This window comes from Archocentrus centrarchus, chromosome 15, assembly GCF_007364275.1.
Source record: "Archocentrus centrarchus isolate MPI-CPG fArcCen1 chromosome 15, fArcCen1, whole genome shotgun sequence".
NCBI lineage: Eukaryota > Metazoa > Chordata > Actinopteri > Cichliformes > Cichlidae > Archocentrus > Archocentrus centrarchus.
In genome coordinates this window covers 6,258,962-6,283,712 of record NC_044360.1, presented here as the reverse complement: position 1 = coordinate 6,283,712, position 24,751 = coordinate 6,258,962, and the positions used below count along the sequence as shown (strand labels likewise).

The following is a 24,751-nucleotide window of genomic DNA, read 5'->3' as shown; positions in this document are numbered from 1 at the left end:
AAGTGAATGAGGTCAACTCCTGTTGTCTTTATATATTAAAAAAAGTGACTTGATATGATTTGAAACTGGGACAGTGGAATATGATGGGCATAAAACTAAGGTGCCGTTTACACGAAGCCGTTTTCACTGGAAACGGTGTCGTTTTGATGCGTTTCAGCCTTTCGTTTACACGAAGCCGTTTCAGAAACGTTCCGCGTTTACACGAGGACATGTGAAACGATGAAAACGATGTAGTTCTCACGCCAGGCCACAAGTTGGCGTTGGTTTTCTCTTTGCAAAGTTTGTTTATGCAAGACGTGCATGCGTGGAGTGACACAGTAGGTAGTGCGGCAAATTGTTCATTACTTACAAAACGGCCAATGTGAGAGGTTTTGTGTGGACCGATGATGAGGTTGGATCGCTGCTGCACACAACACTGAATTACAAAACGGTAAAAACACAGGAAAAGCATAAGAAGCACTCGTGAATCCGCGAGTACTGTTTATCAGTTTGCGCGTGCGCGAAAAACTGTGGCCGTAGCAACCATAGTGCGCATGTGCGAGTCGAGCGTTTTCAAATCATCCCGGTTTCAAGTGTTTACACGAAAACGCAAGCCGGTGCGTTTCTGAAACGCTCCACTCAGGACCCCGTTTCTGAAACACATCGTTTTCACTCTGTTGTCGTGTAAACAGAAGGGCGAAACGCATCAAAACGACACCGTTGTCGTGTAAACGCAAGGCCGAAACGCATCAAAACGACACCGTTTCAAAATGAAAACGGTCTCGTGTAAACGGCACCTAAACCAATAAAACGTTGAAAAAGCAAATGTTAACTGTAAACTTAGTCATCTTAGAACCTGTTTGCTAAAGTAAAAGGTGCTCAGCTGGGACTAACTGCATTACTCTAAGTTGTCCATGCTCTCTCTTTGTCATCACGCCTCACTTCTCATTGAAGCTTCAAATATTTTTCAGATAATGCTTGAATAAGCTTTGAATCCCCCATAATTGTATGATGGGCAGCTATACTAAATGTTTGTGGACCTTTCCTGTGTGTAGTTTTACTTTCTTCTCACCGACCTCTCATATCTTAGGCTCTTTTAGGCTTTCACAAAAGCCCTTCCCCATTTTCTTTGCCTCTGTCTCAACACGAAACTTAGCCTCCCCCTACGTTTCCCTTACTGTTTCTCTCACTACTTACCAACATTGGACATCTCAGGCACCCTGGCATAGTATGGCCCATGTGGAAACTCAGGAGGGTTATCATTGATGTCCTGAACTTTCACTATGAACTCTGATGGAGGCTCCAGAGGCTTATTAGTGTCTCTCGCCACAGCCTGGGCTGTTAACGTGTACTGGGCCTGCTCCTCGCGGTCCAGGGTTTTCGTGGCGTGGATGTTTCCCGTCTTGTCATCGATGACAAAGATTGTTCCTGCGCCTTCACCGGACAGGATGTACTTGATGTTTCCATCGCCTGAGTCTACATCTGAGTGGAGCTGAAAAGATTAAGACAAAAAGAGTTCAGCTTGAATATGTGCATGAAATTTAAAGAAAAAAAAGGACAAGCTAGTGGTTCCACATTAAGCAGGGCAGTCTGGTCGAAAGGCGAATTTGGAAGACGGGGAGTAGCTCGGCTGTCTGGCAGATGTCAGATGACGTTGCTATTTCCCAAGTCTACAGACTAAGGGCAGCGTGAGACTAGAAATGTTATGTTTTAGATGGGCACACATCAATAAATTGAAAATGTTATTATAAAAATGAAGAATGCTCAACATTCAATTAAACTCTTGTTCTTCCTTTACCGCTCCTAGACTTTGAAATATGGCTCTCTGTAAACATCATTTGTTGTTTGTTATGAGAGCCGCTGCTCAGTTTGAGTGATGGTGTTGTTCTGGAGGAGTGCTACCAATCATCTTCACCCTTGGATGAGAACATGACCTCTTTCGTTTTTCTATCTTTCGCTCTCTTTGATAAATGCTAAAAGCACATTTAAATCCTGCTGGAGTTTGCTGTCAGCTTACACACCACGACTGCCACTGGAGGGCAACGTGGCTATTAATTAAACAGTTACTCAGGGGCTAATTCTGTTTGAAGAAGCACTCTCTTTTTAACTCGCACTATATTATACTCACCCTGCCCACCAGCACCGGGTCAGGTCCAGTGTACTCCTCAATGACGAAGAACTGATTCCAGACCCATCCTCGTTTGGACCTGTGGAGTACTTGGCCTTCTTTTCCCACCCTTTGTCTGTGTCTGTGCAGTGACAAATGACCTACAAACACAAAAACACCAATACATGTAAACCACTACCATATTTATCCAATTATACCCCAGTGCTTTAAGTTAATTTAATTAAAGTCTACAACATGTCTATTATGGGGTGCAATAAAGACTTTTAAATTGTTAGAAGATAAATGAAAGGCCACATTTTGTACGGTATGTTGAATGGATTAATTATCACCACAACAGCTGTTATATTTTTTTTTTCCCAGTAGTTTATTTCAGTAAGCTTAAAAGTCAGTGAGAGGCAGTACACAGAGTGGCCTGTTTTGGGGGTGTGGATCATTGGTTCAAATCCCAGCTGAAAAAATGTGGGTGGATTGTCTGAAGAACACAGGCTTTAAAGGTTTTATTTATTTATTTTTTTTTTTATGTGGAATCTTAGCAAGTCACTTAACCTCCTTTTGTAGCAGTGAAGCTCCACAGAGGCTAACAGGAGCAGGCTGTGGTTGCACTGATCAGCAGCAGTGTTTGAACATCTGTAACTTGAGGGTGCTTGGTGGAACAATTACCATTAATATTTAAATCTTAAAGGGATTTCATTGTTTTTGAACATAATTGCATGTTCTAAGTCTGTCTAGAGATGCATAAAAAAGAGAGAGAGGGAATGCAATATACCCAAAACAACAGGACGACACTTATAAGGATATTTTGGTTAATGTGGATAACAGGACCATCAGCTGTATTTTTATGCTCACAGGCCAGAGCCGTCTGATTATTGTAAAGTTGAGTGAGAGTTGTAGTGTGATCAAACTCAGCCGACTTTACAGTCCCTGTGTTTTTTGTTCTCTTTTTACTTTCTCTGCTCATATTTACTCATATTTAATACAGCTGAATTCAAATAAAGCTGATCCCATTTGCATAGTTTTCAGATTCTGTTGACAGATAACAGAACAAGTCTGAAATAGTGACTAAAATGCACCCCATTATTTCGAAGCTGCTGCTCCGCGCCGCTGGAATGCTGATTTTATAACAACCTTGTCATCTGACAGCTTCCCCATGCACCTCAGTTCAAGACAATAACTACTGTATGCTGTGATTTAGGAGAAACTTGCATGTAAAATAAGTTCCTCAGATTAAATGCTAGAAGCATCAGAATGTCTTGATTTTTTTTTCTCTTCCTCTCAGACACTCTTTCAAGTTTATATCAGCTGCCATGTGGTCTCGCCTTGTTTTTGCAGGGATATCACAGTCAGGAAAGACACTCTCTCTTAGCTGGAAAGGCGATGGACAGCAGTACCTAATTTGCATTTAAAGCTGCTAATTTGGAACAAGGCTGAAATCATGTATATACTCACGTGTCAGAGTAGCTAATTTGTGTGTATTCAAAGCTAAAACACTGAAGGAACATTTTTGGGGAACTGTGACACATATGATCTTTAAAAGGTAAATGACACCAAGGAGGAACTTGATAGAAGACAAACATATATTAATGAAGACTCGATCATCCAAACTATTTAGGAAACAGTCCAGAGTAAACTGTAAATGCGATGCTTTTCCAAATGTCATTTTAAAAGAATGGTTAAGTTTGTAAAAGGAGATAGTTGAGTAACAATCTGGATGGTGACATCCAGCACCAACACTGCCAAGACTTTGAAGTAGCACGTGAAGAAATTCACAGAAAGTAAAATTCTGACAGAAGGAATATTTGATCATTTAAAAATGTGCAAATAACATATAACATAAGACATGGGACCTCTTAAATGTAAGAGCAAAGCTGTTTTTCAGGCGTTTACAGTAGGGATGGCACGATACCACTTTTTTATGTCCGATACTGATATTTTACATTTGGATATCGGCCGATACCGATATAAATCCGATATTTAAAATTGATCAAGGCATTTAAAAACATAAAACATTTTTTAAAAAAAGTCAACAGTCTCTCACACAACAAAATCAAAGTCTTTTAGTTTTCCCACATACAAGACTAAGGACCAGGGCAGGCAGAGCTTTTTAGGCAGTGGCACCAAAGCTCTGGAACTGTTTACCACTCCAGCTCCATTTAGCTCACTCTGTGGCGTCATTTAAAAAATAGTTGAAAACTTTTCTGTTTAACCAGGCTTTCTGGTTTCTGACTTTATTTTTTTTCTGTTTCTTTTAATATGGTAATGTTACGTTTTTAACATAGTGTTTTCTGGGGGTGGGGGTGGGGGGTGATATTGTGTTTTAATTATTGTACAGCGCTTTTCTGTCTGTGAAAAACGCTATACAAATAAACTTTACTTACTTACAACAATAACTATCACCTGAATCCTGTTGCTTCTGTGTGAGAAGGTGATGCTTATGGCATGTTGCAAATTTCATTAGGGCTGCAACTATTGATTATTTTAGCAATTGTGTATTCTATTTATATTGATTACCCAAGTAACTGGATAAGAAATACTTTTTTTCATATTAACAGTTCATTTGCATATTTTACTTCCGTACTGCAGTTTTTCCCTGTGTGAAACAAACAGGGTGGATTTCTTCACTTATTGATCAGGTGGTTGATGAAGGATCTCCGGCTGTTTCCCAGTAAAGGTTTAATGGAGGTTACAGGGACGAAAAGGCTGCTTTTGGACACTAGAAAAACATTTCCTTCTGCTCCATCTGAGCGCGCCGGCTCCGCCTCTTTCCGCTTGTGCAGACAGACTGCACGTAAATCAGCTGATTGCTGCTATTGCGTCATCAGTGTTCACGTGAAAAACTAGGGGCTGTCCGGGAGCTGAAGTAGAGAAAAAAAATAACAGCTGATTCTCAGCACCGCGAGCACAACACACAAACAAGGCAGAGAGCGGTGGAGGCGGAAAAACATGTCAGCGATGATCGCTCAGTGTCAAAGGGAAGCCGTCGCAGCGACAGAGGATCTGAGGGGGTTGTTTTCTAACTCCTGATCCATTCCAGTAGGTCGTGGTAATGCAGCTCTAAGCTGGTTTGGTCAACCGCAAACCCACAAGAAGAAGAGGATGACTGCGTCCTGTAATGCAGCTAATGTGAGCGAAACGTTATTTAATGTATCGGATTTCATTTTTTTTTTTCTTTCCGATATCCGATCCAGTAATTTAGGCCAGTATCGGACCGATACTGAATATCGGATCGGTGCATCCCTAGTTTACAGTTGTGACTATGATGCTGCAGGTGCTAAATGGGAAACATTGTTTAGCCATACCTGGATGTCTGTGTCTGTGGCCCCTTTGATCCAAAGAAGCATTTCCTTTCCGGGTTCCCAGTGCAACACTGCAAAGTGCAGAAACTCCCAGCAACACCAGGAAGGCCCTCAGCAGCCCAAAGCCCTGCCGCTTCATCGTCAGCGTCGCCATCTCGCCCAATCTTTGAACCTGTGCGCTTCACTCTGCCCCCGACTTTCTGGTTCCTCTCAGTGGAGCTCTGCTCCCACTGAGGTGGTATATTGCTTTTCCTAACAAAATGTTGTTGATGAACCTCCTAGTTCATTAGCTGAAATGGGGCCTGTTGCAGATACTCATCACCAGCTTGCCACGTTTCTGTCTTTCTTCTTTGCTTTTGTCTTCCTTTTCCCTCAGTTTGCTCTCTGTTTGCCTCTTCGTGTCAAAGAGCCTGAAAAAGAGAGGGGGGGGGGGCAGCTTTGGTCAGTGACACAAAAGTAATAAAAACAAACAATAATAAATATGTGCAGTCAAAAATGGTCTGACGGTTTATTAAAACTCCCTAACAGATAAATTTAGATCTGACTAAATGGTTTTGGCATTAATTAGAACTTTGTACTAATTACACAGACAGTGCTGTCAGTAAACCCATTAGCCTTAATTCAATTAGACACAGACTGATTCATTGTCAGTTGGACAGCTCATGTAGCAACTGGTCACTTTGTTGCATTATTTACAGCTCTCACTGACACACTGAAAGCATCGTGTTCAGTTTGTTAAATAGTGCGCTGATTGCTGCACAGGTGATGATTCAGGCGTCTTCACGTCAGCAGGAGTGATGCATGTTTTGAGTTCTCCGTCAGTAGCGGTGAGCTGTGAAGCAAACAGTTGCTTACGCATTACAAGAAAAGTTTTGATGAATGTCTGTGGAAAGCATAAAGTGCGGTTTTAATCAAAAATCTCGGCATATGAGTATGTTGTAAAGTACATTTAATGAGAGCAGTAAAGGAATGTATTAAATCTAGAGGACTGGATCTAGCGTGGGGAGTCACAAGTTTTGCTCTGCTGCATTTAATACCTGCTTCAGTTATAATTATATAAACATAGTTGGCTAGTGTTCCAGTACTTTTTAGCACCAACAAACTGGAAGTTTGGAGCTGTATGCTGTTTTGTTCTTTTCCTTATCTGCTACTCTAAAGATTGTAGCTAACATTACTTGGATAAGGTAAGTGAAAGTATTTGGTAAAAAGGAACCAAACCACTCTGCTTTTACTCGTGCTGCTGTACAAGAAAAGCTGTATCCACTAGAATGCAAGAGGAAATGATCATTTTAGATAGATGATGAATATAGCTCCTTTTTTTTTTTTCTACTGGCTTCAGTTTGTTTCATGATGTCCTCGTAGGCCACGCAGTGTGACAGGACAGGGAGAGATGTACAATGAAGCCTTTGAAGGTAAAACTTTGAGGGGGAAAAAAAAAGGTCAGACAAAAGACAACAAAGTTTACTTCATTTCTCAAGTGCAAATGTGCGAATACATGTGTCTAATTATCCCTCACTTAAGAAAATAAAATCACTGAATTGAACCACGGTAACATCACTATTTTCCTAGCCAGTGGTTACATGTTCATGCATCATTTGTGCCAATAGGAGTGAGCCACCTGGCACTCATGACAGGCGATCTGTGACACAAGTGCACATCATCCGTGTGATAATCCACGTAGGCCTGCGCTGCCTTCTACTTCATCTCTGCTATGCCAGTACAGACCAGTGAGACATTGAAATAACTGAACTAGAGGTGTTAGTAATCTTCTAATTTTCTTATTTCTGTACACTGCTGTTTTTTTCTTGGCATGGACCAATTGAGCAAAATTTGTATATGCATCTTTGTATGTGTTTGTGCGTTGGTGTTTAGTATTCAATAGATCAGTAGATGAGAAAATTCCCCCAGGGCTCATTGGCTCATCTTGACCACACGACCAGCCAACCAGGAAGAGTTGACAGTTAATCCCATGCCGGCTCATCATCTGGCTAATAATCCTCGAGTCCCCTGATTGAGGCACATATCTATGGGTGGGTGTATACATGCATATTTGTGTTTGTGCCTGTCGATCATTCATGTGCAAAAAGCCTCAGAGCTGTTTTTTTCTTGTGATAAATAGCCATAAAATCAGAAATAGATATTTTCACTTGTGGATATTTTAACAGCGAGTAAGTTGCTGTTTAAAAAACAGCCAAAATAACAACCTCAAAACAATTATAAACTCTCATTTGCACTTGTTGTGCAGCGAGCTGACACCTGCTATGCAGAATCTATTAACAGGACCTCAAACTGTCATTAATGTGTCAAATGAAGTGTCAGTTTTATTTAACGAGTAAAAATAAATCAAGTCCAAAATAAATTGCTTTCCCCAGTATCCAGATTCCCTGATACAGGTCCTCTGTTATTTCTCTTAATAATGTGTGAGGTCAAAAATAATAATAATAGACTGGATTGATAGCAGACAGTGACAGCTCAGAAATAATCAGTGTGAATGCGAGCATGATTGTTGTGAGGCTTGCTTGATAACAAAGCAGTGACCCCACTGTTGAATTTAAACATTTATTTTTACAGCTTTGATTTAGTTTTGATATGTACAGTATTTGGTGAGTTTTGATGAGTATCTTAGAAGACTCCCTTCGAATTAACTGAAGAAATCAATTAGACATCACGACTTTTTAATAACTCCATCCTTATGTCGATAGCTTGCAAAGCTGCGGAGCTTCATTAACTTGTCTGCAGTCATCCATCTGTCAGTGCTTACTATATGAAAAATTTCATTTTGTTTTTTTTCACACACACACACATGGAAATCCAATTGCGACTCTCCCTCTTAGTAGATTTAACCAATGAAACCCGACTATCGGGGACAAATGGGATAATGAAAATCAGCTCAATGTTAGAGAAACCGAAGCAGTTGGAAGGAGGCGCTGGTGCTAAAAATGTTGCATGGTTGCAAGGCCACACATCTGTAAACACAGCACCAAACAGGCTGTTTCTCATGAGACAAGAAAATGCTGCTTCTCAGAAACCAAAATTTGCTTGTTTCAGCATCTTAAACCCGACATTGTTTGCAGACTAGACACAGAAATCCATTGAACAGTGTTTACAAAAGCTGCTCCGTATGCTAAACACCTTCATCAGGAAGTTAACAGATGTGAAACAATCCTGTAGCGCTACTCTCAAAAGTGTACAAAAGTGTTACTCTCACACATTTAACACAGTAGAGGACTAGAGCGTAAGAACCAAAGCTTACAAAGTTGTGCTGAAAGCAGAATTCTCTGACTGTCTTACTGACTTCTCTCACAGCGCTGAAACAGACAGTGATAATGACTCCCCAGGGAAAGCATGCCTTTTGGCCAGACTGTTTCCTATGTCTGAATACATGACTCAAGAGTCACATTAGAATAGCGAACAGCATATTTGACTTTGTGTGTGTGTCTGTGTGGGAATGCATATGCACCGCTCCCTCTGGGTTTGTAGAGATGCTGTTAATCCATGAGTCAAGTGTTTGAGTAGGCTACTGTGATTCATTGGCTAACATGAGATTGTAGCTCCACACACACTGCGTGCATCTATGTGTGTGTGTGTGTGTGTGTGTGTGTGTGTGTTGCAAGTGTGTCACACAGAGGTCAGAGCATAGGGTTAAAATAAATCAGTGTGACATGCGTGAGGCTGACATGTCCTCACTCAACAGTCACACAGCATGTGTGTATATGTTTATGGAAAGAAAAAAAAAAAAAAACATGTCTGCCCAGTTGAGAGATTTGGAATATGTCTTTAAAAATGTTTGTATTTATATGAAAGGGTGTGCTGTGAATGTGCATCTGTGCATGTGACTGTCTGTGATTATGCAGTCTCATTTATGTGGGCTATCAGGAATGAAAACCTCAGTGTGTTTCACATTTCTCTGACAGCGAGTAAAGTGAGAGGCTGGACAAACTGCTCTTGAGAAAATTGTCCCACTTCTGATACCGACTTCACGTAATCTGACTCGATTCTTTAATATTTATATTTCTTTGCTTTTCACCAGAATTCATAATAATAGAGGGCGCACTGTATGATGACTGGCAGTTTGGGTCTGCAGTAAAACTTAGTTTGAGCAGATGCTGAAAATGCTTTTCTCTTTTGCCGTGATCTCCGGCTGTTTTTCACGCTGCGTCTCTTTAGTCAGAGTCGCTGTAATGGCTGCGTACTGGAATCACAGTGAGGACCGCCAGAACTGAAACAAAGCCAAAAAACGACTTCCACCAAGTAAGCATCACTGAATTGGAGACAATTTCTCTATAATTATAAACGTAACGTATTACTTTACCTTCTCCAGTCAATGCTGAAATCTGAAACTTTTTGCCTCTTTTCTCCAATAATTAAGTAAATGAATAAATCAAAGCTTGTTACTTTATTGAGTCATTCGAAAGGTGTTGTACTACTCTGTTGGACTTTGATAAGTAAAAATGCCAACACGAAGCAGGACAAATACACCTTTTCATTAAACATTTCCCCCAAAAACAGGGCTTTCAGCCACTGTAATTAATCACTGTTTTGCTCAGAGACACAGGAGACCTGCCTCTGTGATGCCACCATTAAACAAAAACAGAATATGAAGCTCTCTTTCTCTCTGTCACTGCCTCTGTCGATCCCTCCCTCCCTCTGCCTTTCTCTCCAACACTCCCCGTGTCATTGTGTTCCTCTGGACTGGGCTTTCAATGCTTTCCTTCCTTTGTGAGCCAAACCCTGAACAGCAGCCATTAAAAGAACATTGGAAAATGCCTGTGAAGTATAGTGAGGAGGGGGAAATAGTCTTGACCCCACGTTTTTTTCTCTCTCTCTCTTCTCAGACTTTCCCTCTCTCCTCCTCTCTCTAGGGGTCAGTGGTAATAAAGGTGATTCATTCATGTATGAATTTGATATATACCTTTGTCTAGCTTGGTACACAGTATGTGATTGTGCATGTAGCTGACAGTGTGTGTCTTTTCATGCCTTTTTGCCCGTCTCGCCGCATATTGCCTGTGTCAGGGAGGTGTAGGCAAACAATGGTCTCACTGTGGCTCCTGTGAAAAATGTGTACAAAAGGAGTAAGACATATATAAGGAATGAAGGAGACTGCATGAGATGGGTTTATATTTGCTGTATTTTTTTCCTCTTTTGCTTCACCTTCCTTTTTTCACACTGGTCAAAGCTTCTCAGAGTCACAGTCATGTTTAGATTATTATTATTATTATGATTTATGTATGTAAAAACGATGCATGTTGACCATGACAAACACTGGCGACAGGATGATTAAAGTTTTAGCACATTATGGCTGCAGTGGCTCGTGCCACTTTTATGTAATCCAGATGCCGACACACATCCGGCATGTTGCCCTTACTGTTTCGGATTGACCTCGGTCAACAGCAGCCATCCCCGAGCTACGACACTAAAGGATTATATCTGAATTAGCTAAGTAGCCAGCGTGAAACAGAAGCGGATGCAGAATGTGCTGTGCGCTCCCACATCACAGCCCGAAGGCGACATTTGTCCCTTTTGTGTTCTCGCGGATACTGTGTCATTGTTAGTTCTTGCCTTGTTGGTGCCATTCGCCATGGTGTTTAGCCTTCTGACAGAAAACAAGGTTGCGTTATGCAGAGAACTGTGTGCCGTTTCATTGTTTTAAACTAGAATATTTTTCATAAAGCCAAACAATTGTGCCTCATTTAAGATGCTCCTTGTTTTAGATTCACACAGTTTCTGCCCTGTTTGATTGTCAACTGTGTTACAGACATTAGTATCAATGTGACTTTACCCTGATGTGTCACCATTGCACCATGTAAATTAACCAATATGGGTTTAAGATCTTGCCTGAGGAGGTCCACTCAAGGACACCACAAAAATACAACAGTTGACTATTGCCAAAGCCAAGCTATAACCGCTGGACCCCGCTGTAACCCTACACACTATTCAAACCAGATGTGATACATTTTTTTCCACATTTACGCTGGGATGAGAAAGGGGGTCAAGGGAGGTTTAAAATGAGATTTTCTGTGACTGTAAAAATGTACTCCTACTCTTCCAAACAAATCCCTCCACTACTCTGTGGCAGACACAAAGCTGCGTACAGTAAAGTTTTTTTTTTTCCTCTCTCTCTTTTGTTGCAAAGTGTGGCTCCTTGAAGTGACGTATTCAACAAGGAGAGATTTGATAAGATGAGTTATAGATGAGATGAAGCAAACACAGAAGACGGAGAGCGAGTGAGGGGAAAACAACTAACAGAAATAAACAGTGTTTGTGTTTGAGTCCAACTGTCAACACAAACTTTTGAGATATTGCAAATATTTAACCCTCATTCATATTTTTTTTCCCCAAATATGCAAATACATTAGGTAGGATAGAGACCGTGATTATGTGGAAACTACAGATTAGTGAGTGAGAGACAAAGAGGTGGAGGCACAGAAAACTAAAAGGTACAAAGACGGAGAGTCAGTGTATTAAAGTTCACTTTGGGGATCTTATTTCGGTTACCGGGTCTTTGTGGTCTGTTAAAAGCTTAAAAACAGAGCGGTGCTGAAAACAGACACCCAGCGTTTAGCTCACACCACGAAACCTGAGGCTTAATTGCCTTTCAATTAGAGGAACTAATAGGTGTGCGTGTGTGTGTGGTGAAGCAATTACAAAGAAAGAGCTCCGAAGCTTCCTCGGCATTCACAAAAATAGGTATTAATGAGAGGCTAACAACTCTCTCTCTCTCTCTCTCTCTCACACACACGTGTGCACACACACACACACACACACACACACACACACACACGCACAGTCTTTGTGTGCCTGCTTGTATGTGTAGAGGCTGCAGATTTCTATTAAGCTATTAGTGAAATTCAAGTGCTAATTACCACCCACAAGGGCCCACGTTTACTATTTTCGCACACACACACACTCACACACACACACACACACACTTATGTACAAATCTTTAAAATCTATAATCAACCACCTTTCAACACCTTTAATATAAATTACTTGGAAAAGAATAAAATAATGACTCTCCCAGACCTATTTTATATCTACGACATGGCTATCTAAATAATAATCATTAGCTAATTGAATCATTATGGAATCCCATTAACAATGTAATTTATGTTATACTTTTGTGATACTTCTACTTTCTGAGACATTTGGCTTTAACAGAAAAAACTGGGGAGAGAATGAAAGACACAAACACACAAATCAAAGAGTGACAATTTGGATTTGATCTTGTGCGCTACTTTTCCTTTTAATGAGTGAGTGGCACACAGCGTGCAGCCCAAGTCTGTGACACATGGAATAATCGCTGATGCTGATAATTCCACTGTTAGAGGTGCATGACACAGTGGAAAAACAAGCATCAATGCACTGCTAGTAGATTTGGTAAGGATAAGCATTAGTCTCAACCAAATCCTGTCACCTGTTATCCATCTCTGTGAAGGTAATGTGCTTCTTGTCATGGAGCTTTGATAGGTTTTTGATGGAGGGAACAGTCTGAAGAGGTTCAATTTCCACAGTGATGCAGATCTGTTTCCTCTTGGAAGACAAAAACATCTTCCACAAGGACACTGATGCCATTGTTTGGAAAGAGCTGAGTCACTGTGAATGAATGTGGGCTCATTTAGTTTAGAAGGAATTAAACAATGTGGCTCTTGGGGAACAGTTGTGATGTATGTAAGAAAAAGATCAGTAATATGGGTTTTTTTTTTCTTGTCCATATTTGTTCTGGTGTTTGCTCTTTAGCTGCAAAGAAGCCAAAAGTCAAAATATTAAATCATTTATTTGTAGTAGAGTGATTAAAAATATTTTTAAAAAACTGTCCACTTCAGACATTGTGTGCATCTTTGATTGTTGTTGTTTTTTTCTGTGTGTGTGTTTCTTTCTCTTTTTGGTGAACTCTTCCCATGAGGGTTCTCTCTGTGTAGCCAGAGAGCCGTGCAAACGGACATCAACACCGTACCATAAATCCAGCAATCGGCAGAGATAAACTTGTAACCAGTCTTCATCATCATTTAGAGACACAGCAGCCAAAGTGTCCAATCTTTGTTTTATGGATCCCAATAACACTTCTGCGCCAGACGTCAGTAATAGGTTTATGGGGGTAACGCTGACTCATATCTTAGTTTGGACCAATTATAGAGGAACGTATTTTTGATGTAGAGTTTTCTGAGCAGTGTGGTGGGGGCAGCAGATTGTTGTTTCAGCCTGGCTGGGCCTTTTTTAGCTTTGCTCTGTGGATAGCTTGTTGCATATAAAGACACGGATACATTTACTTTGTAGCTATACTCTGTGTTTTGACACAGATCCACTTTTTAAATTAGCAGTAGCACAGTTATGTTTATTACAGTAACAGTTGAAGTAACACAATTAATTGAATTAGAAGAATAAATTGGAAGCTATACACAGCTAAGTTGCGGTATCTTGTGTTAATTTCAAGAATGCTAAATGAATAAAGCTGAAAATGAAGAAGAAGACAATGTCTGACAGCCTTGGCATTTTATTTTTTCTTTTTGTATTCATCTAGATAGCATCTAATTAACTCTGTCACTGTTATGTTTGGGAACTCTAATTCACATCCAGAGCTAATTTATTCTGTCAAAAGTATTTTATTTCATAAAAATTACATGGATATTATGAGAACATTTTTGTTTTGATTAGCAGCAACGTTTCCTCAGTATCATGTTAATTTGTGTGGAAAATTATTAGAAATTATATGCAATCACAACATTGTTTTTGGTGATTAAAGAAAGGTTGCTTTTTACGTTGGTTAGATGGCGTGTTCTGTGCATTTAAACAGACTGTTCTCTGCTGCTTTAAATCATTTGACCGTGGTTCAGCTCTATGATGGCAGCTGCCTCATAATTTCACAGCACGCATTCATCAAGAGATGGCTCGGCTGCAACACGCAACAAGAATTTCCTTCGCAAAGAGCCGACTGCGGTGCTGTTCTAATTTTAATCATTTGTTTTGTTAAACACATCCTCACACTTTAAATAATGACTTCATAGTTTTATGGGCACGCTGTAATAGAAATTTACAAAGAGAAATAAAACTGTAAAGTGCTGCTGACATCTAGCTTTTAGAAAACAAAACACCAAATTCATAGCAGAAATCATAATGGCAACATAAACAAAGCCGACAATGGGTGAATGTTTCAGCGGGGTGCGTCATTCTGCTGTTCTTGATTTGGCCTTTAAATTCATAAGGAAATCCTTCGGGATGAAAAGAAGTTAATGACTCAACCAATCAGCGCTCTGTGTTCTTCCAAATGAGCAACCAGAATAGACAGTAAAACAACGGGCGAGCTGATGAGATGCATTTAAGCTCGAGGCAAGACAATGCAGTTCCAATTAGCCTGCTGACCACAGTTTATTGGCTATTGGTTTGCATGGGAATGCCCTTTCCAGGCTTTAACTTTGTGTCCGAGTCCCTTTACTCCTGACAATGGGAAATGTTGTATTAGGGATATTCAGTAATTGCCAAAACAGCCAACATATGAACTAAAAGTGAAATTTTAAAAAAAGGGGACAATATTGTGTAAACGCCTTGTAGTAATAACTGTGTAACGATTGTCTTGTTAATAACCTTATGAATGTGGCTGTGAAAGACATGTTAACTAATCAACAATTGAATTATTCCTCTCTGTCTTGCCACATCCTTCTCTTTGTCTCAGCTATTGTTTCTTATATTTTTTTCCTTTCTATATTTTTCTTTGCTTTGACTCGCTATAGCCGTCCTTTTTATTCTTTTCCTGTTTCCAGTTTCTGTCACAGTCCAGTAGGATCCATTGTAGCAAAATATAGCTTTGCAGTACAGTTCCAGAATGACACTGTAATTACTGCAGTAGACTTAAAAATGCACCTCGCAGGTTTGTTTCATTTTCATTCCTGTTTGTCCCGGTTTTCTTTTATCTCTCTCTCAGGCGAATGGCTCCTCAGACGCAGCCAAATATTTTCTTGCACTGCTATCAAACAGCCACATTATTGTTTTGCGTGTGTAAACATTCACATATGGTTTAAAAGATTGAAGTACTTCAAAAAAGAAGTCACTGAGGACATCTGCAGAGGTTTAGAGTTCACAGTCAGACACAATCTACATCACAAGAGATTCACGGCACTGTCACTGTAGCCTTTAATCTGACAGAGAGAGACAAAGATAAGACAGATGAGTGCAATGGGGAGGGGGGCGTGTCAAGACAAGCAGAAAAAAAAGGGAATAGTCACTGAGAAAAGATTCTGCTCAGTTGTAAGAATAGAAATGCAAAAATACACAACTGCTGGAACAGAAATGGAAGAGGGAGTAAACTTTGAGGAATGTATGCTCTTGGAAAAAAAAGCAAGCAAAACTGAGACTTTGTGCCTCTCACTCTATCTGACTTTGTTTCTTTGTGCGTGTGTGGTTCCCCCCCCCCCCCCCCCCCCATCCCTAAATGAGGGGGAGGAAGAGAGACAGGGCAGGAAACGGTGAAGTCTGGAATCGATTTGAGGCTAAAGGAAAAATAAAATACTTTGGATTCTTAAATGCTTGAGGAGCAGGGATGGATGACCACGAAGACATGAAGAAAGGTAGAGAGAGAAAGAAGCCACACAACCACAAGTTTAAAAAAAGAAGAAAAATAAGAGGATACAAAGCCAGCATAAAGGATTTAGACTACTGTAAAAGATCTGTGAGCTCACCATAAATATAGTGGAGTCAAAACTGTTGTCCTTAAAGCACAACAACACAAAGAGTTATACAAGATATGTGGAGCTGTGATTGAAACGCATGTCTATTTACACTGGACTTAGTATTTAAAGGCATTGTATGATAAATGTCTGTTTGTAAATCCAAAATCTGTGTGATAACTTTTGTGAGGCTTTGTGTGAAGACCATCTTTGATAATTTTTTTGAACTTTGGGGTGGACTGCAGCCTGTGATAATTTGTTATCCCTTTGATTAAATCCAACTGTTTTACATGTCTCAGCCAGTGGATCTCAAACAGCATCACCAGCCACAAGAATTTGACCCTTTTCATAAAATTCAACATGAATTTGCAAATCTCCAACTTGTTGAAGTTGGTGGTGCTGCGCTCAAGGCACAGTCATGATGCTAGTGAAAAGAATCAGCATGTCCTAGATTAAAAGGCGAAACTACTTCCAATAACAAGGTAAGAGAAGAGGAAATATGTATGTACACATATGTGTAGGACAACTTGGGTGAAGGAAATGAGGGTGAAGGGTGATTGGGGGAGACTGTGAGTAACCGGAGACACTGCTGCAGTGCCTTGAGATTCCCTTTAAAACCTATTTCACACTACAGCTGCAAAACTGTTTATTTTCTATCCACTTTCAACAGCAGTGTGTAAGTATCCAGTTCTTGACTGTGACAGCTTCTGTAATCCACACACATGTTGAGGTTTGTTCTGTGACAGGAGGACACACACCAAGCTGAAGCTGCAAAATGGAAAATAACTCAATAAACAAATAATGATGAACCTTAAGGTAATCTTAAAGATAACAGCACACATCTTTGCAATGATGACCTTGCAATATTAAGTTGTTTGTTTTTTTTTAAAGTAGCTCTGACAATCAATCAGCAATAGAGCGATTTATCGGCAAGCTGGTGTTATCAGCCAGCTTTGGCTGTTTGCTGATCTTTTGGTATTGGCATTTATAAAGGATGATAAATGAAAATAAAAGAAAACAGTAAAGAGCAGACAGGAGAAACACTCTTCAACAACGTCATGAATTTAATTTGTTCATGAGAGGGCACTCTGCAGCTTCCTTGTTGGCAACCCCACAACAGCCAGCTGATCCGAGGGGAGCTGGGCAGCGCGTAACTGAGTACATAAATTACTGCCTATAATAAAGTTAGCAAAATCTGTTTATGTTTTGTGTGTCTGAAAGAAAAAAATATATACATATCAATATCGGGCACTACTGGCCAGGCTCTGCTGTTAAGTAGTTTAAATAATCATCAATCCTAAATAATGCAATCATTCAAATAATGTGTATATTCTTAGTTCCACTGGTAACTCTTTCTCATTTGTTGATTGTGTGTTTTTAATAATATTGCATCATAAATCAATCAGAATTTTATATGTACACAGTTGAAACTGTAAATCAGTACACTGCAGAGGACCACTGAAGCTGCCATTAACGGATCAGCAGGAAGCTAATTCATCTTATTAGGAATGCTCGTTAAACCGACCACAGCAATGAGTGCTGTTGTGTGTTATTGGCCCCATGCAACAGTTACACAGCTGCCAAACAGTCGCAGATGGAGAACAAAGAGGCAGGTGAAAAGAAGTAATACCACCTTCAAGTCCATGAGAATCGAGCAGCATTATGAGTAAACAAATAATGCATAATTGTAAAAGAGAGAAATGAAGGGATCAATTTAAATTGCCAAGCAGTGGGGGGGAAGGGGGGGTGAAAGAGAGCAACAGAGAGGGATTTGTGTCCAGCTAGGTTAGCCATGTGTGCTCTAGCTTTGGCAAGCTCAACGAGTGTTCCAGCATGATGAATAGAGACTAAAGATATTAGAATATGAGACAGAAAGAGAGAGATATCAAAGGGAGGCTGAGAGGATAGAAGGTGGAAATCCTCTTTTTTTCCATTCTTCCCCAAAGAGAAATGAGCGAGTTAATCCTCGGGGGCTTACATTTGTTTTGTTTTTTTTGTTTTTTTCCCCCTCTCTATCTCTGTATATTTCCCTGTCTCTGCCTCCTGACATTCTCTTTGCTCCCTCCTGATTTTCACTTTGCCCCAATCATATTCTCTACTTGTAGTTCTCACCTCTGTCTCTGGTATCATCCATATTTGCATCTTTTCTTTCATATTCCTCTGTTGTTAAATCTCCCATTCCCCCCCTGTCTTTTTCTCCCTCATCCTTCTTTCTTCCCTCCATCCCTATGATTCCATGCAAGGTTTATGGTTTTATGATGCACGGTAATCTTACCGCAAACACATTTATCTGCTCATTCTTTCTGTTCCTTCTCCCCCTTTTTTTTTCATTCCTTTTGCTCAGCAGTGTTTTGAGATGTGTGATGATGCTTATAGGATATTTACATTTGATCTCTGCATGGAGTGGAGTGAAATGTAGTGACAGAACAACAGAACAAAACAGAGCAATGAAATGCAGAACTGAGCAGATCAAGGAAGAGCTGAGCAAGTTAAAACAGAGCAGTGAATACAAATTCAGGGCACAACAACACAGATAAATGCCAGAGCAGAGCAGAGCAGAATGAAAATGAAAAGCCATATAAGGCCTGTATGTAAGAGATCGGGAAAAATCTATTTATCTGTCACCTAAAATCGAAATCATAAAACTATCCCTCTGTCCGTCTGCCTATCCCATCTGATCCACATGTAATGGTTTATCTAAGTTTTAAAAGAAAAAAAAAAACACCACATTTGCATCACAAGGTATTGTTTTTTTTTCTAGTTTTTGTGGAAATCCAGTGCAGGTAGCTTTGTGATGGAAGGCTTGGTTGATCAAGCTGAGCCTGTAATCTCATATTGAAGGATAACTCCATTTCTTGCGTCCTTTGAGCACCTAAAAGCAATTTCCCTCTCTTCTGAAATGCCATTTTCTCTTGATACTAGATCCCTTAAGCTTTAAAATTAAACATTGTTACCTGATTTCATCATGCAATGTCCTCAAAGCTTTGATGATTGCATCATCACCTGTGTCACTATTTTATAAGCAATCATCAGCTGTCTGATTTTTCTCGCAAAATCAGAGAGCGACACAGAGGAACACCCCCACTGCTCCTCAGTAGTAGGTATGCATTATTTGGCCAACAAAACTGCTGTGGTGTGTCTTTGTTTCTTAGCAAGCTCTCACACAGCCATGATTATTTCACAAGATTGCAGAGAAGCAGGATTTATATAAGGTGTTGTTTACTGGCATTACATTAAGTTAAAAATGTAAGGTACCTTTTAGCCTGTTTTTCTGATCACTGGAAATGCGTAATGCCTGAAGCAGAAATTATATAACAAGTGAGCTGCATCAGTGAGAAAATTTTAAAGGGGTAAAACTTTCACAAACTGAAATGAGCAATTATGCCATTTGCTGGGTAAATCAGTTCATACACTTGTTTTATCATTTGCAACTTATTGTGTCATCTGAAGGGAAAAAAAAAACTCACTTTGCATTTTTGTGCAATTGAAATCTTCAAAAAACCGAAAAAGTCTGTCTCCAGGAGTTCTGATATATGCTCATAACATTCATTTTCAGCCATTAAGTTGATAGTCTTATTCAGAACACTAAGAGTTTCCACAGAACTCAAACCACACAGCAGTACCACACAGGTAGTACCTCAAACCTCCAATATTTTACTAGACAGTGCAATTTGGAGCAGCTAGGATATTGATATCTGATTTGTCAGCTTTTTAAACTTCTAGTTCTTAGAACCAGTCAAAGGAAGATTTTAGGCGTTTACTCAAGACTTACTCACATCACAAACGGTCACTGTTGCAGCTCAGTAGATCTCAGGAATAATTTATTTGCATACTAGCTGTTTGTGTTTTTCTGTGGGTTGGAAAAGGGGAATTCCTTTAAATTCTTCAGGTTTGGTATTTTATTGATGTGTGCTTTTCTATATCTGGTTCTCAATCAGTCAGACAGCTGGATAATCAATACTGGTAGAGGGCATTAAAACTGTGTGTATGTATGTGTGCGTGTGTGTGTGTAAATCCCTGGAAAGAAATCTTCTCTTTCCTAATTCCTGCTCCTTATCTGTCCTCCCAGACCCCCATCAGTGTCACATTTTAAAGATATATGAGCCTGATAGTTAATGAGTTTTAGCAGCATTTTGTTGCTCTTCTTTACATCTCTGGGAAAGGCTTATCAATACGGGGTTACACCTACCACTGACTGTATGTGTTAATACTCTGTGGACACTGCTGCGTTTTGTACTTTTTCTGCTTACTGTGTTAACATTTACATTTTTCTCTATTTTAAGGACATACTTTGTCTGATGTCTGGTTTCTTTTAGAAACCGTATGTTAAGACTTTACTTTGAGCACATATTTGACCTATTTTGTGGAAAAAAGTAAAATAAGTGAAATAATAAGTGAGAGCTTACGGTCCGGAGGGGGTGGTCCCCACCAGCAGCTTGTAGAGGAGACATGGGCCCACCCTCCTGTAAGCCCACCACTTGCGATTGTCACGTGTGCAATGCACGCATCGAAGCTGACCATTGGAACAGGGAACATCACGCTCTGGTGGGGAAAAAGCCTGAGCTAGGGTGTGAGGTTGAGAGATACGGGCTCGATATAGTCGAGCTCACCACAATGCACATCCTGGACTCTGGAACCAGTTTGCTTGAGAGGGGCTGGACTCTGTTCCAGTCTGGAGTTGCCCTCAGTGAGAGGCAGCAGGCAGAGTGGGTATCCTTGTATCCCCTCGCCTTGGGAAGACCTTGGGAATGGGTCCTGACTGTTTTCTGCACATACGCGCTGAATGACAGTTTAGAGTACCCACCCTTCTTGGAGTCACTGGGTGGGGTGCCCCATCCAGTGACTCCATCGTTCTAATGGGAACATAGGCATGTGGGCAACAACAGTGAGACCTGGACGGGTGTGATTGGGAGGAACCACCTGCCTGACCCAAGCCCAAGTGGCGTTCTGTTATTGGATTTGTGTGCAAACCAGTTTGTCCATAATGAGCATCATGTTTGAAGATAAGGATGTTCATAAGTGTACATGGCACCAGGACACCCTAGGTCACAGGTCGATGATCGATTTTGTAATCGTTAGATCATTAGATCTACGGCCGTATGTTCTGGACACTCAAGTGAAGAAAGGAGCTGAGCTGTCAGCTGATCACTATCAGGTGGTGAGCTGGATCAGATGGCAGGGGAAGATGCTGGACAGACCTGGCACACCTAAACATATGGTGAAGGTGCGCTGGGAATGCCTAGCAGAGGTCCCATTCTGTAAGATCTTTAACTCCCACCTCTGGTAGAACTTCAACAGCATTCTGAGGGAGGTTGAGGACATTGAGTCCGAATGGACCATATTCCTCATTTCCATTGTTGAGACTGCTGCACAAAGCTGTGGCTGCAAGGTGGTTGGTGCTTGCCATGATGGTAATCCCCAAACCAGATGGTGGACACTGGAGGTGAAGGGAGCATGAAACTGAAGGAGTCCTATCGGGCATATGAAGGAGTATGGGGTGTTCGGCTCATTGTTATGGGCAACTACAGCGAGAGGTTGGTCCGAATTGCTGGCAATAAGTCGGACTCATTTCTGGTGAGGCCCTGGGACTTACCCAGGACACGCTGGAGAGATTATATCTCTTGGCTGTCCTGGGAATACCTTGGTGTTCCCCCAGAATGAGCTGGAGGAGGTGGTTGGGAGAGGGAGGTCTGGGTTTCCCCATTTAGGCTGCTGCACCTCTGACGTGGCCCCGGATAAGCTGAAGACGATGGATGGATGGATGAAAATAATAAGTAATATAATTTTTTATTTTTTTTAAAAAGAAAGATTCAGGTGTAGAGCTTCTTGTTCTTTTTTTGATGGTGGATCCATGTGTTTGTCATCTTCTATAAGTTTCATTGCACAATGAGATCATGGTTTTGGTGGACAAAAATAATCAAGATTCTCCAGATAAAATGTCAGCAGTATTATACACAAATGCAATAGTCATTTGGCTTAAATGCTGAGAGGAGGAATCATGAACCCATTGATGCACTTCAGGTGTAGTCTACACAGCAAATCAGTTCATTACTTGATCAGAAAACTTTTTAAATACAGTTTGTAGAACTTTGGTAAAACCACATTGTTGTTTCAAAGGAACTCCCACTTCAATATTTCATTTTGGGATAGTTACACTGTCACTACACCCCATCTGCAGTGATGCTGCTGTAAGCATTACACTTTGTTCTAGTTTTTGCTTGAAAAATATGCATTCAAGTCAAAGAATGCACTGCATGTAAACAAAGCCAGAGCATACATCAACTTCAGAGACTCTCATGAGAAATCTGAAGTAACACTTGAAACTACAGTGTGCCTCATTGAACCCAAAACGGTTGCGCTGACGATTGCGCAGCTAAGGGTTGCAGCTCTGCTGCCTGACAAGATTAATTCTACCAAGCCTCAAGCCTTTGGATAAGGCAAAGCTCTGTGGCTGCACTCCCTCTAAGCTGAAATTAAGCATAATTTAGAAACTATCTTCCCATATCATAAAAAAGCAAAACAAGTGAAAAGAGAAAATGAATGGTAGTCCTAATGTCTCCCTGCTTTCTCTCTGTGTGAAACTGGTATAGAATGAAAAAAAAACTGAAAAACAGCCCAGGGCAGCCACATGCATGGACATAAAGCCATATAAAAACAGACCAATAAATGTATTTCTTTCTTTTAGCAGCAGTAGGCCAGAAGAAGAAAACACTAATCTGAGAGCGAGAGGTGGAGATACACAAAGAGTGAGTGAAAGTGACCTGAGAATCATTCAGGTAAGCATTTTAGTTCCTTTTCGATTTATTTTTATAATGCTGAGACACACAAGGGGAGAATCCTGTCACTAAGTTGTCCCAGTGACAGAAGAGGTCATCTAGATGAATGCCTTCTATTATGGGATGTGTGCTCAGATGCTGATTTAGAGGTCAAAAGGTTAAACATCCAATCAACACAAAGCATAGCTAAAACCTTTTGAAACCAAGGATCATAGTGACTTATTAAGAGAATCAATAGATGTCACTAGAGACACATTTTGTAGGAAGCCACAAAGCAAATTCAAACAGATTCAGATGAAGGAAAAAAACTTTGTGTCAGGTTTTTAGAACCACGCAGGCACACACTGCAGTCCAGGGATAATTAGATACAAATACGTGGATGAATGGACAGACATACTGATAGCTGAGAATAAAGACAGAACAATGGGTGTATCAAATTCAAATTTATAATTTTCCTTAAACAGAGTGCAAACAGGCCATTTTCACCCTGAACATGTAAACATTTTTGAGTAATCAGGGTTCTCAAACTGCTCCATGGCATCTCAGCTCTTTTTTGGCTTCATCAAATATTTCAAGCATTGTTTTTTACTGCATTTCTACTGTATGAGTATTTCTCTTTTTCCTGTCTGCTGCCTGCAATTGAATGATTAGACTGTGCCGTTCTGAAATCGGCTTGTCAGCCTGCTAGCCACAGATAAGCACACTCACGATCGATTAGATCTGCCTTTAATCTATTCAACTTTTTCCAGGCAAATAGAAAAATGCTTAGTATGGAAGATGTGAGGTGTGCGATACAGTGACTTTCAGAACATGTGCCCAAAGGGCAAATGCATTGTAAGCCACATTTTCAGGCATGAGATCACATTAAGTATGAATTTTTACAAGTCCTCTTTAACAAGCTGCTGTAGGCAAATACAAGCTAAACAATTTTGAATAATTTTCTACTAATCATGAAGGATGGGGATCATTACGGAGAGAGATTGAGGCAAAACAGCAAAAATGTCTAAATGAAAGCAAGAAAAGAAGATGGGAAGGGAAGAAAATTAATGGAATGGAGGAAGGAAGCCAGTTAAATGGAATACTAAACAGGCGAGTGGGGCTAATGTCTTAATGGTACTTTACAGGCCTTTTGTTTTACCACACAAACACACACACACACACATACACAATAGAGAAATAAATGTCAGAACGCACCTTTAGCTCATCACTGTTGAATACAAAGGCGTTGTTTCCTTCGTGACACAGATCTGCCAGAGAGGAGAGAGAGAAAATTTACATTATTAAGATGTAAGACCCACCGTTTACTGGGGAGAAAAGGGCTCAAAGACATTACTTATTCTATAACCATGATGTAATTAGATATGTTTTCATTAGATGTGCTGCATATTTCATCACATTGTGCATCAATGTATAAATCACAAAAAAGATAATGCATATAAGAATATGAGAATGAGAAAATAAGAATATAAGAATAAAAATATAGAAATGAGATGAAGCATAACTCAAAATAGTCCCTTAAACAAATTTAAGCATTAGCATCTTCACAAATTAACCTTTCATAACCTCTAAATGCAGAGATTTTTAAACGATATTATCATAGACAATATATATCGCACACCCCTACTTAGCCACATCTGTTGTAAAGCACTTCCTGTCTGTACAGTGTGCCAGCCTGCAGCTGGCTTATGGTTCTTAACATTTTGACCATAAACTGTGATGTATGATCACAGAGTGGACTGTAATTGCATAACATTACAGCCTTACATTTATATTGTCATTTAAAAATGAGCTCCACATGAAGAGATAACGGCTGATATAATCTGGATATATTTGATTCAGTTTATGTACCCTAAATGCATCATTTAAAAAAAGCAAAAACAAACATTTGCCCAGTAATGAATTGAGTTCTGTTATTTT

At 40.1% G+C, this 24,751-nt stretch overlaps 1 protein-coding gene across 2 annotated transcripts in view; it reads right to left on the bottom strand.

The window, feature by feature from the left end:
• Positions 1–24,751, bottom strand: part of cdh11 (cadherin 11, type 2, OB-cadherin (osteoblast)) — an 89,575-nt gene that overhangs the window by 26,957 nt on the left and 37,867 nt on the right. For both annotated transcript variants that reach the window (XM_030747910.1, XM_030747911.1), the window contains exons 2-5: positions 24,029–24,081; positions 5,404–5,810; positions 2,108–2,247; positions 1,177–1,471 (exon numbers count right to left, since the gene is read on the bottom strand). In XM_030747910.1, the coding sequence (XP_030603770.1) occupies positions 1,177–1,471; positions 2,108–2,247; positions 5,404–5,554 (586 nt within the window). In that variant the 5' untranslated portion in view covers positions 5,555–5,810; positions 24,029–24,081. The remainder of the gene's footprint in view (positions 1–1,176; positions 1,472–2,107; positions 2,248–5,403; positions 5,811–24,028; positions 24,082–24,751) is intronic.